At 36.5% G+C, this 19,679-nt stretch overlaps 1 protein-coding gene across 1 annotated transcript in view; it reads right to left on the reverse strand.

The window, feature by feature from the left end:
* ABCA13 (ATP binding cassette subfamily A member 13) overlaps nucleotides 1–19,679 on the reverse strand; it is a 169,800-nt gene that overhangs the window by 15,332 nt on the left and 134,789 nt on the right. The window contains 4 exon segments of the mRNA XM_050329993.1: nucleotides 727–819; nucleotides 3,362–3,465; nucleotides 5,951–6,085; nucleotides 14,587–14,737. Of these exon segments, the coding sequence (XP_050185950.1) occupies nucleotides 727–819; nucleotides 3,362–3,465; nucleotides 5,951–6,085; nucleotides 14,587–14,737 (483 nt within the window).

The following is a 19,679-nucleotide window of genomic DNA, read 5'->3' on the forward strand; positions in this document are numbered from 1 at the left end:
CTGAGCTAGTACAAAGCAGTGTAGCTTTGCTGCTTGTAAATGAGCTGTATCATCTTACACAGCTGACTGGCTGGATGTCCTAACAATTACACTTATTATTGAATGTAAATGTTCTAGCTATAAGTTGCAGCAACTTTCCCCTTAGCTTCTGATCCTCTTTCCTTTATGGTGGTTTGAGCCCATCCTCTAAATTAAACATCCCCATTAACAGGTATTAAATTAACTCATGAGCAGAGTTCAAACAGAAAAGAGGTTTATGCACACCAGGAAAAGGATGCAGAAAACAGCATAAATATCTGCAATTGTCAGTGAATTTGGTAGGAAGCAGAGATGGTTCAAAATAGATGTTCTTACGGGCTGCTGACCTGTTAAAAGTGCTTCTTCCTGTTAAAAGAAATCCTCAGGAGTCAAATTGTATTTTATCGCCGTGTTGAATTCTCACAACGTATTCCTTAGGTTGCGTGCAGAAGTGCTTCATGTTAGAGACTGTCTCTTTAGATCTGTCTCTTTCAATTACCAATGCAGACTACAAAGCATTTTAGCAATACCATATGTCAACTTAGCTTGCTAAGATATCCTAATTGGCTCTTTTTTAACTTCAGCGATAGCAGGAAAAGGAAGATGTGCCTAGCAGTCATAAGTGTTTATGCCTTAGCACTACTAAAGTGTCCAGTCAGTTCTCAGATTGAATGCAGATGCAGAAGGTTTGATATTGACATATAATACCTGTTTTTAATGTGCTGGGGAGAACCAAGACACTTGAAACTTCCATTGACCATAATAGCAAGCCGTGTGCAGAGAGCTTCACATTCTTCCATACTACAAAATGAAGTGGAAATAGAAAATTAAATAAATAATAGTGAAAAGAGAGAAAATTATTTATATATAACTTTAGTTGAAGTGGAAGGGATCTGAACAGCTGCAAAAATGCCTACACAAAACCTTTGACTTTAAAGGGCAACAGTCAAAGCAGTAGCCCTAGTCAGTACATCCCAGAAGTTATTACCACATGACAGCTAGAAGAAATCCCTAATCCACCATTTATGTTTTTAGTCCATAACTAGTTAGACAATTCTGGCCACAATACAAAGATAGCACTACTGTACACAAATACCTGATAAGCAGTCTCAGAAATGCCACTGAGTGCGAGAGCCATGAGTGGGCTGTTATTCCCTATAATACCTGTTTGTGGTTATTCTGAGTTAAAGGATAGAAGAAGAAGACATAAGGTTCCACAGGTTGCCTTTTGCATAGCATATACCCTTGAGAAGGAGTTACCCACAGTCTGATTGTAGGGTAGAAGATCCAGCATTACTATCAAGCACTACTATCCAAACAGAATTTAGGACATGGAAATGCAGCTGAATAGAAAAGCAGGATCCTCCTTAGATGTGACTGCTTCAGATGATAATAACTTTGACTTTTAAATCTAAGGGTGGATGGGCTGCCACTCTACATATTATACAGAATTGTGTGAGCAGTTCTTCCAAAGCATCACATCACGCACAGGGCATCAGTTGGGTCGTATTCATCATTCCAAAGAGGAGTCAAAGATTATTGATATACTTAAAATAACCATATGACCTCCCCAGCGCATGCCTCAGCCATGGTCCAGTCCATGTGCTTTGATTGAACAAGCACTGTCAATTAAGTACTCCCTAGGAACAATTTCCTTAAAATAGGACAAGGCTGTGGTAAGAACCACCAAACTGCTATATTTGAGAGACACGGGGAGAGGGTTTGCTAATACATCTTCCACCAAATCAGGAAATTCACTGATTAACTCCTAATGCTCCCCTTGGCGTAACACTCCCCATCTGTGGCAAAATGACACAAAAATAGGGCTGTAGGGACAGCTGATAAAACCTCACTCCTCCCTCATTAAAACAAAAGTTTTGTCTCTGAAGTTTTAGTAAAAAATTCTCTACGAAAAGTAAATAGTTCTCAAAAACTAACTTTTACACAGGAAACCATGTCTATACCTTACAGATATGTTTGCTGACATGTATGAAGGTTCACTTCATAAGAAAAATTTCTGTACTTATACAAGTACAGATTCTCAAATAAATCTCCAACGGCCTTCAGCAAATAGTATAAATAGTATAGAATAATTTCTCTTTCCTCCATCCTGGGACAACAGTGTGTACACTGTCATTGTACTTATATCCTCTTCAAGTCATTCATTTATAGAGCTATATGTGTAGCTAGTAACAATTTGATGGATTTATTTACAGCATATTAGTAATGAGACCACAGCTCGCTTCAGTTTAGCTGGTGTTTGCAATTAAAGATTCTTAATCTGGACTGAAAAGTCAAAGCACATTCTTTCCTGAAAATCACTCAACTGAATTCACAATGCATAAGTCATATTCCCTAAATGAGTGACATGGTAAGCACTTGGGCATCAAATAGAGCTATGTGATTTTCAGAATTCACCTTCCATAAATAATATACTAGAATCTTTCTGGAGCATTTTTCCATCAATAATGTACTGAGACAAGAGATACATTTTAAGAACATCTGAAAAATTTTGAAAATATAAAATATTGAGGGAAGTTTTCCTGCATTCCTTTATTAATTCATCTATGCTTCAAATCTCATTTGACCAAAATGTTACATTGCTGTTTTGATTTATGACCTCTGTCCTGCTTGCAAACATTTTCACGATCTCTCCCTCATTTAAAGACATCTTATATATAATTATACGTACCATATATATTCTCAAAGAGAACATTAATTTATTGCATTTTACAGATGTTATAAAACAGTATTGATGTTTCCTCTGTTAAACCAGACCATATCAGAGAAGTGACAAGATATTTAATGTAGATGAACTGTCTGAGAGGATGGGGTCACTCCTGCCATTTCCAGTAGTGCATAGAGAGAGTAGTGCAAAAGAGTAGCTCCATCTTTAGGATGCCATGGCATACTCTTTTCATACAGTGACATAAACCAGAAACTTAATAAAATCATAAGGTTTTTCACTCCCACCTCCCTTTGTAAGGATTTTTAAGGTGGGCAGCTGCAAAAAAATAACCTGCTATTCCAAGCAAGAAAAGACAACACAGCACTGAATAGAAAGAGCATAGAAATAGAAGACTTAATTGCATCATCTTTTCTGTGCCTGCAGCCCCTTGACCCACATTTTATTCCATAAAAATTAAATATAGAAAATATTTACACAGGGATTTACACAGGCTCAGCTTCCATGAGTAGGAAGGAATTGCCATAAAATTCCAAGACATATTCTGTATTTCACACGAGGGTGAGCATATCTTCAGAATATACTCTTCTGCTCTCAGTTGACAGCAGGTGAGGAGACAGAACAAGAATATGCTGGCTGCTGGGGTAAGGGTTTTACCTGTGAGATGTCAACACAGCTGCACAGCCATCCTGAACTTCCTTCAGGATGGTTTTCCAAAGGTAGCGTTTAGAGCAGGGGTCCATCCCAGAGCTGGGCTCATCCTATGGGAAAAATGAAAATGACAACAAAATGGCATGGGAAAAACATACCACAGCTCCTGCACAGCATGAAGAACTAACAGAACTCACAATAAAATCATATATTTTTCTCTTAAAATGTTACATTTTCAGAAAGTTACCTAACTGACACCCTGATCAACATTTTGTTTTAACATTTACAGTTTAATTTCTAAATTTATGTAAGGCACTTTTAAGTAAAGAAGTAGATATAAATTATGTCTATATATTATATAATAAATATATATTTATAAATAATTTATAAATATATGTTTAGTAATCTATATACATATACTCTTTTTGACAGGAGACAGTTACATGTATTTTTTCCTCACTTGGAGAGTTTGGTGACTGTTTCTCCTCTACATTTACATCTTCCATGATTGTAAACAAGTGGAGAAGTCCTGTAGCTCCTAGCTGCCTGCACTGCCCATCCCATATCCAGGTGTTGCTAGTATGTTTGAATTTGGCATTCCCCCCAGTTACTCCTGCAGTCCCTTTGAGAGGAATTCTCACCCACCATGGAGAGAATCCACAGGATAAGTAACATTAACTCAGTGCAAACCATCTAGCAAACCCATTTCCCACTCGGATGGCTTTCATGGAGAAAGTGCTGCTAGAAACTATATTTCCCCTTCCTATCTAATCCTTCTTTCCTCACTAAATCAAATTTTTACCTCATCTACCCATGGAAGCAAAAGGAATGATATCTGCTTGTCAAATATAGTCTCTGTCTCTACAAAACCTAGGGAGAAGTAAACTCTTACAGTTTCTTTTTAACCTATGGAATTCCATGAGGGGTGTCACCACCTATTAGGGTGGTATGGCCTTGGCCAGTGTATCTGCAGCAAGGATTTCAAGCTGAAACCTGGAAACAAAGTTTTCAAGAAACAAAGCAAACAAAATATCCAGTTTGATGCTGATTTTGGTGCTTGGCTACAAGTGGCAGAGGTGAAAAAAATCAGTTCAGTCTCCCATTGTCTGTGGATTGCTAACAAAGAAAACTTAAAAAGTAATAAACATAAAGGAACCCACACTGTTACGCAAATTAATAGCCATGATCCTGGAAGCAACCTAGAAGCAGATTCAGTAGTTTATAGTGGTGTCTTTGCTTTCAGACAAAAATAAAATAAAAGCTTTTTAAAATACTGAATGACTCCTTAAAAATCTGCTAGCTTTCTAAAGCCATCCAAATGTTTTAAAGCATTTGACATGTTTAGATATTTTCTTTCCTCTTGTTGTTCTATATGCAATAGTCTGTGCCCTGCAGCAAGGAAGCTGAAATGCATACTTGCAGTAGTTTACTGTCATAAAGACACTCAAAAACAGTTGGAGCATTTTCTAAGATCAGGAAAAAGCACTGATTTAAGATTATCTCCTCCTTTTACTAACTGAACCAAGGTCAGTTTAAGCATGAAATATAAATAAAATAATGCAGCTTAGAAGTGAGGCAATGATAGTCAGTTAGCAGCAGCAAAATGTGTTTGATCTTGTGAAATATGAACCCCAGGAGAACATCAGTTTTGTCTGGTTCGACTTAGCCTATGATCTATTACTGGAAGCACTGGTTTGTGCCCCAACTCTAAGCAGCAGCTTTTCTTGCCCTGACTGTTTTGAAAGGTTTATTTCACTACTGAATGGGTTTAGCTCTTTTCAGCCAAGGCTTAAGAAAGGGATGTTCAATATTTAATAAGAAGGAGTATGTGATATCATAATGATGCAGTTCTCTGCAGATCTATTGTAGATTCCTGATCGTCAATACAAAAGGCATTATTTAAACTGGAGAGGCCAGTTTCATGCCTAAATGGGCAGTACTATGCAAGCACCAAATCAACATGTGGTAAGTAGTTCAAATTAATATAATTCAGGAGTATTAGTTTGATTGTGCGACTTCCGAATCCAACAAAAATGTAAGACCTAGCAAGATTTATGAAAGGCGCCCTAGCAAGAAATAGGGGGTATTCTGAAAAAGATGAGTCAATAATTAATTACATTAGCTCCAAATTACTAATTAATAGAAGAGTATTCCTTCTTTAGGAGGCCAGTAGAATTGTTCATATGTATTTTTCTCACGTTATGTACAAAATAGAGAATACATAAACCATTAACATATTTTACATTACATTAATTTTTCACCTTCTACCTAGGTAAAACTTTAAAAAAAATTGAATATGTATCTGGGCCATGGGATGCTGCAATTTATTTATGTTTATGGCTTTTTTTTCCCTGCTTACCCAATTACTCCAAGGAAAAAAACAAAACAAAACAAAAACAAAACAAAAGAAAATTTCAATTTTTGTGAGCCCTAGAGAATAAAATTAAAGGTATTCATAGAGCAGAACAAAGAGTACAGTTGTATCAATTACTCCCTGACTGATCAGAAAACTACCTGATTTTTTTAAAGCAACATACAAGAGAACAAAATTCAATGTAACCCATTTATCATAGGCACAGTGTTACCTTTACTCACCAGTAAAAGTATTTGGGGTTTACCAACTAAAGCCACGGCAGTAGAAAGCTTCCTCTTTGTGCCAGCACTGTACGTTCTCACCAGTTTGTCAGCATGGGCATTGAGGTGTAACCGGTTAACAAGGTCCTCTGCAACCTGGGGTTTAGAAATTTAAAGGCCGACAAAGATGAGTCAGATCAGGCAGCATTTGTGCTTAGACTAAAACAATATTCTGATCATAAATATAAAGCAAATGTGCATGTTGTTTCCTTATTTATCCCTACTTGCTGCATATTATTACTTTTGAATCTTAAACACATACAAAAACCTTCTCTGGGACCCCTTAGCTCTCCAAGAAGGAGAAGGATTTTCTCATATAGAAAATCTGGCTTTGTCATTGCATGGAACAGTCATTTGTATTCAATTTGCATCAATAGGTCAATGATCTAAAATTTCTCTCATTTCACTCGTTCTCCAGTATTTATTTGTTCAAACATCTTAAAGACCAAAAAGTCAAGAGACAAAATTCTCCATTGGCCACAGAAAAAGATGAAAATGTCAGAAAAGCAAGTCACAGGTCAAGGGTTTCAAGAGTCCTAAAGACAAAAGGTAACAGGGCTAAATTAACCTACCTCTGTAATAACTGAGAGGGATAAGTTGACCCTAGTTGTTTTGGTTTTAATTACTTAAAGAATGTGTGATCTGAGCAAGCACATGAGCACACCTGGAGACAACGTTCATGCCATCCCCTACAGCCTTTCTTCTTTGCCTGTCAGACACAGTTCTAACATACAAGGCTCCCTCAAATACTGGTGCTAGAGTATTCTAAATTTAGCAATAGACTTATTCCATCTATATCAGCTATCACTGCTAGACCATCCAGGGAGAGCTGCAAAAACATGAGGAACACAGCAGCAACTTTTCTACTCCTTATTGCCAAATCCCTCCAGCAAAGCAGCAAGTCTTTAGTGGCATGCGTCTGGGGGGCTGTATCATCAGCTTTGTAGCAGAGCAAGTATGTCTTCAGCCTGTATGAATGGATAGCTAGGAGATTCTTATAAAGCAGTAGTTGCATCATGTTCTACTGCCCAAAATCAACTGCCAGAGCACACCTGGTGGTTCATTCGCTTTGCTCCCTCTGCATTGCATTCAGCAAAAAGCAAGGAAGGACTGGAAGGATTAGTCACATCAGATGGACAGTCTCCAATTACTTCAGAAAATCCAATAGAAAAACCAATTCAATAAACAATATTGTGAATTAATATTCAGTATTCATCACAAGCAAATTGCCACAGGCATAATAATATTTTTCTTAGACAGTTTTATGCAAACTCCTTTGGAAATTATCAAGATATTTGTGACCCTTTTAGCAAGATTTTTTGAAGTGCTACTTGTAGAAATAAGATACTTCTGAGAGAAAGTTCTCTCTACGCAGGAACAACAATGCAGTGGTGAGAATCTGCACTATTCTAGTGGCAATCTTCACACTGGTATTCATAGTGTTTGGTGCACCTTAGTGTGAAATATGACAGCAGTGCATGTTCTCATACAAAAGCTACATTTCATAAATATTACTCTGACTACATTAAATGAAGAGAATTTTAAAAAACCACAAAACCTCTTAACAACTGTTAAATGACCCTCAGGTAGTTTTTACTGAAAAGTTCACGTCTTGTGCTATTTTAGGGTTAATTCACAGTGGTTTACTTCCAGTTATGGTCTATTTGTGTATATCAGTAGAAGTGCTGCAAATTCAAACATTCTGTTGCTTTAGAAATGATCAGTCACCTAAACTATATTCTAAGATATAATAGTTGAGCCTTGTTTTGTGGTTTTTTTCACTTCCAAATACTCATTTCCTTGTACATCAAAACAACCCATGAAGTGAAGTCCTCTGAAACATGTGGGAGATAGCTTATCCTCTCCACTAAACTGACTTTGCTACCACTGGGAATGCATGAATGCTACTGACAGCGGGATTATCCTCCTGCACATCCACCAACAATCACAGAATTACACAGAAGAGCTTATAAAAAACTAAGATTAGAAAGTAAAAAAAAAAATCATCTTATGCTTACACCAAAATTAACATTTAGTTAACTTATTGTTAGTAAACGATAAGTAAAAGAGGCCTATGTGTCACAGCTGAAAAGTAGTAAAAACTATCCTTCAGCTATGACCAGAACCACTATTTCTAAGACTGCTCTGAAATATTATCAAAACTCTAAGTTAAACAAAATGCCATTTTTTTAAAGCAACAATGAATGCCTCATGGGGAAGAAGTTAGAAGGTCAAGGAGTAGTGCCAGAGAGAGAAGAAAAAAACATTCAAGTTAGATGGGTCCTATTGTAGTCTCTAGCCCCCAAGGAGACTCAATCATGTGTCAGGCATGAACATAATGCTCCTTATAGAAAGTAACATTAAAAAGAACCGACTTTGCAAGACTTACAGTTCTACAGATAGAATCCTCTCCTCTCTGGTATGTACTCAAGTGTTTAGTGCAGATATACACAACTACACCGTCTCCTGTTTATTACAAGGAGAGAAAGACTAGCAAGTCTTCTGCTATAGGAATTTTTCAAGACAAAGTCTACTTAAGGTAAAAAGAGAGGGGTGGGAATCATTTCATAGTAGCCACTTTGTTACTGCTTTAAATGTGTAGAGCTTGCAAGATGAACCTTGAAGATTATAACCGTTCACACCACAATCTGGCCTGATATCTAGTTATGCACTTTTAGTGCAAAATATATCAAATTAAAACAGATTTGGGGCTGAATGACATCAGCAACATAAGGGCAGAAGGAATGGTCAGCTTTCTTATTCCAAATTTTTTCCCTGTTGCATCTAAAAAATCTCCTATTCCTGCTACGCTTTTCAACTCTTACATTTCAAAGGATCATTGCAGAGTATGCTCCAGCAAATATTAGAATATAGAGTTCATTCTTCTTTCAAGAGATGACCTCAAAACTTTTTCTCTTTTCTATAATATATAAGATTTCTAGTAATAAGTCTCAGCTTCATCAATACAATCTAAACAACAAGGAAACAGTGATTTGAATGAAATTAGAAATATTACATATTAGGTATATTGTAGAGGAGCCAGCACATCTCCATTTTTCTGTATAACCAGTTGTTTGTATCATAGTATATTGTAAAATAAATACAAAAATCCCTCTTAAACTATTTTATATAAAAGTCAGACTTGAACATGTGACCAATCTCCCAATACATATACACACAATTATGGCAGATATTTACAATTCTAATGGTTTCCTTCCTTTAGTGACTGTGAGATATATACACAAGCACCTTCTCTCCCTCCTTGTCATATGCATCATAATGTTCTATTTATGGTTTCAATTACTTTCAGCAGTGAAGAGTGAGGAGATACATCAATTTATTTAGCAAGTTGGTAACATTGAGGCCAAATTAAAAGACACAGAGTTATATGCAAATATATGCATTGTGAGTGCATTTGAACCATAAAGATGTTTCACATCTAGTCATGGCTGTAGTAACGTATTTAAAGTCTTTCCTCCCTTCTTTCCTCCACCCACAATGAAAATTATAACAGACTTTACATCTATCAGCTAACTATTTTCCTATTTTACATTGTCCCTTAAAATTATTTACTTTTCTCTTATCAACTATAAAATCTTTAACAGAATTTTTTTCCAAAATTAATTTGGGATAGTTCACCTAGCTTTGGAATAGTTCAATCTGTAACATCTAAACAAAATCCTCCAATACTTTTTGGAGTTCCTAAAGACTACATTCATTCCAGAATAGGCTGTAAGGTAACTTAACTTTTTTCACACATGCATTTCTCTGTGGGAGTAAAGGTTAAAGTAGTCATGGTGTCTTCTATCCACCAGGGAACAAAGAGGCACATCCATTCCACTGAAAAGCAGTAAGTGATGAAAATTATGTAACCACTAATGCTAATGGCTCTCCACTCTCTTTCAAAATTACTTCTAATATTCAAGTAAAAAATTAAGTGGTATGGGGAGTTTTCAGTTTTTTAATCCAGAAAAACTTGAAGTTAATGAAGACTCAATCTATTCAAAGACTAAAAACATTATAGCATGTCTATCTTCACTCAGAAGGCTGTATCCATCAGTGCATTAGTTTTACATAAATTCTGACACAATAAATACAATGCATAACTGCTTGCTATTTTTTTTTTAACAAATCCTCATAAAGCAAACCTGACCCAATACTGAAAATGTGTATCATACCCTGTATAAATGTTAATAAGCATGGGTTGAATTCTAGAGTCATCTGAAAAATAACTATAAATGTCCAAAGCAGTAATTCAAAATGTCAGGTACTGAATGTAGTTTGAACATCCTAAATAGCAATCATTCATCAATTCCACACCAAACAGTATTCATGAGATTTCACAGTAAGCTCAGAATTGTTTCTTACATCCATGGTTAAACTTCTGGGGGAAAATAGTTCTTTATTCCAGAATCTCATAAAACTAATTAGTTCACACTAATTCTGCTTGGATCAAAAAAACCCCAAACATGCGAAAAATAAATGGATTCACAAGTTCCCATTTCCAGCACCTACAGAATATAACACGTAATCAGTGCAAAAATCTACCAGGAGAGTTAATACAAAGAGAAAGCATTCTGATATTCCAAGAAGTTGCCTCAGAAGGCCTCATGAAGATTCTTTTGAGATTTGCAACACAAATTTTAATGCTAATGGAGGATGTCATGTAATGTTGTGCTAATAATTTTAATTTTTTAACAAGCTGTGTGATGTCTTTTGGAACAATTTGAGGTATAGAAAGTCAGTATATTGTAGAAATAAAAATAAGAATTAAAAGTACTATATTAAATCATTATCTGTCTAAACAGCCCAAAATCTTACTCTAACTTTTCCAATTTTGTAGCAAAAAGAAACTTTCATAGCAGATTTGTGAAGTATAGTAAAACTTCACATTACATGTGAAGCTTAATATTGATAGCAAATGACCCGTTTTTCTCCTTCTTTGCCATTCATTTAAGTACTGTTTTGGAACATTAAGTGCTCTCAACTTTACATCAGGCACTTAACTCCTGCTGCTGATAAATCTGTCTAGCACAGGATTTGGTCCTTGAAGTCAGGGTTTCAATAGACAACTTCAGCAGCCACACATCCTGTAAGTCACCTGCCGGCTCACCAATTTATTAAAACCCAAAGTAAATGTATTTTTCTTTCCATATCGAACCAATGTACTCTCTAGAATATATATCTGTGCATCTTAGCATGAACACTCACTGGTAAAACACTCAGAGGCAAGCTTGGAGTGCTGTATCATAGGCAGAAGGGAATGATGAGAAAATAACAGCTTTCATTCCCATACAGCTGCTATTCCAAAGAATTACCAGGCCTTATTTTCTTTACAGGCAACTAATAGGCACACTTTCTCTAGGCACCAGCCATTTCTGAGTTGGAGCACAGCAGCTGCTGAACACCTGACAGCAACGCCACACAGTTCAGAGGGCTCACTGACAAAAACATTTGTTTTCCTCTGAGATAGCTGCATTTCAGTTTTGGATGAAGGTAAACAAGAACAGCTGAATATTGTTTTCAGGAATGCTTTGATGCCTTGATGGTAAGCATATAGCAACAAAGTCTGTGGTGGAATCTATGCAAGACAGAAAATTAAGACAAGTGAAAGGAATGATGATCACAAATGTGATACTAAGGCTTAGAAGGCTGCCTATAAAGAATAGTCTGAGCCTACATCCAGGTCATCTAAGGTCCAGGATCATCAGACGATTAACATTTGTCTTCTCTCAGTGAGCCACAGTAGCATAACTCATGTCTAAATGAATCATTTTCATCCATTTGAAGTCTGACATGTACACGACCTAGTACACCACTTGAAGATCTCTTCCCCAAATGGTCTTGAGAACTGACGTTGCAGTGGCTGTCTACTAATTGCCCAGAGAATAGCTGGATCTGATCATAAAGGGGAAACTCTTAGGTACTCCAATTATTCCTAATATTTCTGCATTTGAAATGGAATTCATGAATGCCAGATATTTCAGAGAGAGCACTGTTTTCACACTGTCTACAGAGAAAGCATACAAAGCCAGGTTACCCTCCTGGCCCCTCGCAGAATGCAGGCAGGAGACAGCATTTGCTGTAGCATTCAAATACACACACACAAACAGCAGGATGCCGTGCATGCACAGCACAAAAATCTCTTGGTACTGTCCTTCATATCACAACCTGGAAACCTTCCCCGGCATGCCAGAAAAGCTTGGTGCTGCATGGGACAGTTTGCCATGAAATCCAGGCCCATAAGCACACCACAGATTTCTCTCCATTCTCAAGATTCCACATAGCTCCTGATCTTGCTCTTCATCCTCCAAAACAGTTGCTGCTTGGAAGCCAGATAACCTGAAGAAGTCACAAATCAAGCAGTGACAGCAGGATCCACGTGCTGTCACACACAGACACATTCTCCTGATGTTGGCAGGGCTGCAGACAGTGTAGGATTCAAGCACTGTCAGTCCATTGTAATTCATGGATCAGTTCACACTTCCCAAAACTTGTCTCCAGTTGTGTGCAGATGAGGTATTACCAATAAGAAGGTGTCTGCCAGTTCCTCCTGAACAGCTCTTTCCTCACAGTTGTGAGTACCATAATGAAACAATAGCTAAGAGTCTGTGACTCCAGGAGCCAGGAAGGTAGCAGAGAACTAAAGCCCTACTTAGCCCTCACTCAAAGACACCTCTCCTGGCAAATTATGAAAATGTTAAGACAGAAAAGCTTAAAAGCCATGTTTAGAGCATTTTAAGAGCACTGGTGCATTATTAAACTTTAATTCCTGTTTTAAATTACACTTAGGACCAAAGGAAGTCAGTAACAGAGATCAATAAGATGTCTTGATATTTGAAGCATCCTTTTGAATGACTAAAAAAGCTCTAGAGGAGATGTTGCCATTTTTGTGCCTATTAAAGTGTCATGACAATAGATGCTACTGATGATAGGGTTTTAGCCTAACTGTTAGAGAGGAGCTGTCAGTTCATGGGGAAAACAGATAATTATAGTTGAGGGGTTTAGTGAAATAAAAATTATCACTTCATATATTTCTTTTAGATCAAGAGAAACATATTCAAGTTTTCAGTACTCTGCTAGTAATAGAAAGTAAAAACTACCACAAAGAAGTTATAAAAAGCAAACAACTAACCAAAATACTATATGATGATTTCTATACAGCCTGAAAGAAATGTACTGTCAAAACAGCCAGTTAAAAGTCCAGCCAGGCAGGATACTGCCCAAGACAGGGGTCAAATACTTCCAAGAATCTCTTATTTTCCCCAAGCTCTCATCCAGAAAAACCCAAATGATCAGCTTAAGAATTTTTAAGTTAAAGTTCAAAGTATTGCCTTTCCTGATGCTATTATTAGGACACAATGGTAGCTATTTCTGAATACTCAATGTCCCATGCAGGAATCATACCTTTTTCTGGAATGATATCGATCTTTTGAGGAAAAAAAAAGCTGCAGAGAATCAGAAGGAAACCCTCACTCACATACAATCAAGGAATTGATTACAAATCACTTATCAGACCCTAACGCAAAAGCCAGAAAAATAATGGATAGGTAGAAAAAAAAAAGGTATTTAAATTCATGCAGTTTTGCTTCTGGAAAAATGAAAGGAGGACAACAGGCAGCATGCAGGACGTTATTAGGGCAGTGCTAGAGCCATTGCTACTATTTGGGATCCATCTATAGTATAGGACTTGAGAGATACCAATTTCATATCATACTCCAGTTTTCTGATGTTAATGGAGATGCTATTAAGCAGAAAAGACTGAGCTGCTCTAGTCAGGTCAGATCGTAAACTTCCATCTGATACAGAAACACCTCCCTCTCCCCCACATTTTACAATATATCTGCTGATAATTTCTGTTATTGTCTGACTGGTTGCCTCATTACGGAAAAAGAACACAGTTTGCTTGTCAGCACAGCTACACCTGTATCTGTAAACTCTAAACCTCTCAGTGATATTCCCAGATATTGTCAACATCTCTGCTAGAAAGCTCTTAAAGCATTTTCAGACATGGCTTTGGCCTCTTCTCCTTAGACAGCCCCAGGCCTGGTAGGGCAGCTGGAGCATTTAAGGGACTGCTCTCAGCATGTAGCTTGAATGCAGCTACCATGTTGGGAAGTTTAAGATAGCAGAGTGCTGACAGCTCCCATCTCAGCACCCAGCTGTTTCATTTATTTTTACAGAATCATTCAACAGTTTTTAATTCCTTCAGAGTTTGATCACATCTCTGAAGAAAAGAGTTTTTTTGGAGGTATGTGACTCAAAACGTGGCGTACTCTGCCAGTTCTTTCAGTATGATAGTGGAAGTGTTGAACCATTCAGAAATTTAATTTTCTCAAAGTTTTGTGCCCAAGATTTTACTTGCATTGATGTTTATTTTACTATCCACAGTGATGTTATTGTGTTTTGAATTGGCATAACAGTCAGAAAATATCCACATTATTTAAATAAAATAGTAGTAATGAAAAACCTCATTACTAAAATTGTTAAAATGAAGTATTAGATAGTCTCTCCTGTTAAAAAAAGTACAATTGCTTTATAAACCCACAGTTCAGTGTGGCTTCAGCTCCATCTGCAAATCTGTTATCGATAGGTACCTTATGGATATCCTGGTTTGGAATTCCACGCAGTGTGCAGTAATAATAAAGATGCTCCCAACCCGTTAGAAGTTCATCCAGGGCATCTTGCTGTGGACAATAGCCAATGAGAATGCCCTCAGAGCTAGCAGACAGAACATCCATTTCAGACCTGTTTAAAGAAATAGACTTGAATGTTGCTTCAAAAAAGCCATGGGCCTGAGTTTCACCCTTGGGATACAAGACAAACACACAGCCTCAAGTCGATAGGTAAATGAGTTTGGGTCTCTTGGTCCTTCACCATGATTACTTCCTGCAGTACCACCCACAGGCAGTGCCTGCTTTTTGTCCCTTTTGGGATAGGACAGCCACCTCTTCACAGTCATTGCTGTAACAGCATGTATGTGTGTGTGTGTGTGTCAAGGTTAACAGATCAACACAGGAGGAAGACAAATCTATAACAATTAATCCTCACCAGGTTTACCTTCCTTATCTCTTTGGTAGAACCTCCTCTCAGGAGACACATTTCAAACCACATTGTGTTCACGTTTAATACTACATCATATCCAATATTATATTAATACTGACCACATTCAGTACTGAAGGGGCAGGACTTGAGAGGGAAGGAAATGTTGCTGTTTGTGTGTCTGTGCCCACATGTACACATGTGTGCATTCTCTATACTACAAGAGAAAACCAAAACACAGGCTATTAAAGCCCAGTAACTTAAAAGATAATACAGGAAAAAGTATAAAGTAATCCTGATTTAAGAGACTTTGGACTTCACTTTGTAGCTGTACAGCATTACTTGAAATTACATTCATTGCAAAGAAGCAAGCTTGATTGCAAGGGTGTCTCATTACTCATAATGACACTAAATCTATCCTATTTATTCCAACGTCTAATTTAACACTCAATGATGTTGATTTACATGTACAGAAAGACCTGTCAAGATGAAGACACTTAACAATAAAAATATCTGAGCTTTGAAAGAAAAAAGTTTTCAAAAGGTTCTGAGTAACAGAATGTTTTTCCCCTTAGTGGTTTTCTATATAATCTGATTAAGAGAACTAAATATATGATTAATCATTTAGACACAAAGTAAATGTATTAACTGTAGGATGTACAAATACCAGTGCTAGTGAAAATATAAATATGTATCTCCTCTTAACAAGATTCAGAAGTCTGGGGAGAAAAAGAAAACACAATTTCTGCATTTTATGTATGGAGCCACAGCATCAAACTATATTTTAATGTTATTAAAAGATAAATTAACAAGATTACGACAAGCTATGTGGACTAATTAGAATGGTTCTTTGCTTTTAATGGCAAAGATATAAAATCTTAGCATCTTTGTTGGTTTGGATGGTCTAAGGAATGTAAATGCCTGTAAAGACCTCTCTAAACAAAAAGTTAGCAAAAAATAGAAGAATGATAGGGGAAAGAGGATACCAGAAGTGCACTTCCTTATTAATTTATATCCACTTATAGGTTATTTTAAATGAAGTATATATAGAATTTTTACTGTCTCAGTCTCCAGTCAAACCTAAAGCAAATTAAATAATTTTTTCTAAAGTAATCTTTACCATATGATATGGATTGACTAATGCCAATCTATTTGCATAACCAGTCAGAAGCAGTGGATTCCTTATTTAATGGACTTTAACACAGTGAAACACTATCCACAGTGAAATGTTGTCTAGATGCTGTTGAACACAGAGAGATGTGTCTGAGGTTTGTGTTACTAGGAAGATTCACGCACATTCATAAGGTTTTCTTTTGCTACAGCTGCTGTCTTTTGAGAAACAAGAGGCTGGGCTTTTGGTAATATGTTAAGCTCAGCCACAAGAGAAAAAATTGCATTCAGGGATTATTTCAGGGACATTTACTTAGCATGAACCCTGTAGTTGGAAAGACACATCTAGTCTGAATTGGGTCCCTACCATGAAGAACAAAAAGTTAGGTATGGACAGCTGCAAAAAAAGCCAGACATCTAATGTTTGTTAGCCAGAACTGTATCAGACCATAGTTACTCAGTTTGCATCAGGAAATAAAAATAGTGTCCCCAGCGGTAATTGTACACACATGATTTTAGTGTTGTGCCTCCATAAAGCACCCAGTCTTAGGTGAACAATATCACACCTGTTAAACTTTTGCTTTCATAAAGAAAAGGCACAGTGAGAATACATCATTTAATATTTTTACTCTGGTTCTTTTCTTATAACTTTATCCATTAGTGCTGACCTTGAACTCTTAAAGAGTTTCCATTAACACAGAGATTCTAGTGTATTCACTGAAGAACTCATGAACCTTTCATCCAGCCCCTCCTCCCCCGCATATCTGCATCTGTCAATCCAACCAGAAGGAAAAACAAAAAAAAAGGGCCATACAAGGCTTCTGGTCTTTTATCCAGAGGTTTTTTTGTATGTACACTATAATGCCTATTTTTCCCCAAGCAACATCACTGAGAGGATTTCCTAGTAAAAATCCTGGATACCATCCTTCAGTTTAATTTAGACAGGTTCTGAATATATAAATAATATATATAAAAATGTAAGGAAACAATAGAGGAAGGGAAAACACATGATAAGTTTTAATTTAGTGATATCAGAAAACCTTTCCAGTAAATGATATGTTGTACATGCTTTTCCCTTATTTTTTTTTAATTTCTGATTCCATTAAGGTCAGGGCCACTCCCGGGCAGGTGGGGCTCGTCAGCCCTTAAAGGCAACCCACCTACGTCCTAAGGACCTCACTGCCACCGTCCAAGCTTGCTTGGCCCCGGCAGATGAACCTTAGGATTAAAGGGTGGGCTCAGTTCCGCGCACACTGTGTCTCACCTAAAAAATCCAATGCGCAGGCTGGAAGGTGGAAAGACCTTCCCCGGATCTTCGCTCGCGAAGACTGGCCATTATATTCCATTAATTAAACTAATTATAATCCTTTTATTCCTTAACAAAGATTTTCATATATGCTCTTATAAAAATCAAATTAGAAATATATTTTTAATATTTTCTGAAATACAGATTAGCATGCAGCAAAATTATGATTTTTTTTTTCTCTCAAGCTAAACACCCTTTTTTTCCCCTTTTACTTTTTATCAGCATGTCAGCATTTCTCATTAGTCTATTTACATTAAAAAACAAGACATGCAGGAAGAAAAAATCAGCTCATTTTATAAGTAGAAAGAAAGAAAAGATAAGTACAGATTCCTCTCAGGCTTTTTGTCCATAGCGTAGTAGACACAATGAATTTCAGTGTAATATCTAAAAACTATAGGCAGGAACTCAGTCTTTTACACTAATACAGAATAATCTGTATCATTATAAAAACACTACATAATTGTTATTTAAATTCAGTTAGTAACTTTGGTTACATCTCCTGATCAAGATACGACATAAAACTAATGTGGAACACAAGTTTCTCCTTCATTTTTAGACTACCTCGTTATGTTCAGTCAATAGTTTCACTTGTAAGTTAATTTTTCCTTTAAAGTGGAACAGCTGCAAGAGATGACACCAATAGAATATGTCCAGAAACTTTATATTTTAAAGATAATTTTAAAGTTGTAGAATTGTATTTCTAGAACCCCTTTGAAAGATGTCAACAGAAAATCTGGCATCCTCAGGAAAAATAACAGAGTATAGCACTTTAAGCATGGAAGATTTTGTGTTCTGTACCTTTCTAAGTACTTAGAGAATTATATTTTGGTGCAAATCATCCTGGAAAAAAGTCCAAGACTCAAGAAGACTTCCCTGAATTTGGAGTGGTCATCTTACAGTTTTGTACTATCAATGAAAGAAACTTGACAGACTTTCAAGGTACTGGGGATAATAAACTATAGTCTGAGTGAATAAAAATTTTGATTCAAAATTGTTCCTCCACTGATCATTTCAAGGCTTTTTACATTAGTCCATTTCTTCCATGCATTTGAAAAAATTCCTGCCATCTGATTCCAACTGTAAAGGCATGGGGTACTCCAGTCAGGAAGCCTTTGCCGGCACTGAAAAGAAACGAAAAACTGAAAAAACCCAAAACACTGAAATGAGGGAAATTGATCTTGGACAAAACCTATTGCCTTTTCCTGAATAAACTGGATCTCTATTTTAAAAAGGCTAGGCTGGTTATTAGAGACACTACATTTTCTTCTTGTTTGTTACAGTGGTTATTGGCAACATCTTTTATACGTGATTGTGGGCTGCTGTTCAAAGGTAAACTTCAGTTTTGAGGTTCTAGAGACAACCAAGTAGCCTTGATATCAGCCTTATGGCTGTATTTGGAAAACATTGTTTCACTGTTGACTCCACTGTGCACTTTGCTTCACTTTTGTATGATTTTTCTGCAGTTTTTGAATGCAGTTAAAGGCAGTGATATATATGGCACTTACAACGGCTTCTGCAGAGAGATAAATTCCATTAATTAGTCAAAATTAAATATAAATTTACAAATTGCAAAAGTACTTAGACATTACATTGTCCTTTTAACTTCATATTCAATTCAGTGCATACTAATGCTCAGTTAACATTATAAAAAAATCAAGGTTAAAATATAATTAATGTAAGTATAGCTTCATTATAATTAAACTAATTATACTGATATACAGTGTAAAAACAGCCATCTCAGCCATTATATCCATGTAAATTTATTCTGCCTTTCAAGTTAAGCTATTTGAATCACATTTTAAATTATTTATCAAGCTGAATATCATACCTATCAAAAAAATCCAAGTTCTAGCTATAAAGAAATATTTTACTTTTCCGTCTTTGGAGAGTAGTTATTTGGTCCTATGCCTTTGTAATCCAGCAGCTGAGACGGCTGACACTTAGTTCAAATAGATGGGGAGTTGCTGTCATGGAGGATCTCCATGTGGTAGGAACATGGAAATTCATGGGAGATAAATTAATTACATGAGGAAGGCTGCCAAATGTTTCTGTCCTCAGTGGGGCAACTTATGAAAAAGATGACATCTGGTTTATCCATTTTTTTCATGTATGCACTCCACTACACTCTAAGTATGAACTTAAAGTCAAACGGATGCAGGAAAATACGACAGCAAAGATTGCATAATAGAGAGCACCAAAAAGGCAGATAAACCACTAGTCACATTATTCATT

The sequence above is a fragment of the Myiozetetes cayanensis genome, unplaced genomic scaffold (genome assembly GCF_022539395.1).
Source record: "Myiozetetes cayanensis isolate MyiCay16 unplaced genomic scaffold, myiCay2020 scf1, whole genome shotgun sequence".
NCBI classification, from domain to species: domain Eukaryota; kingdom Metazoa; phylum Chordata; class Aves; order Passeriformes; family Tyrannidae; genus Myiozetetes; species Myiozetetes cayanensis.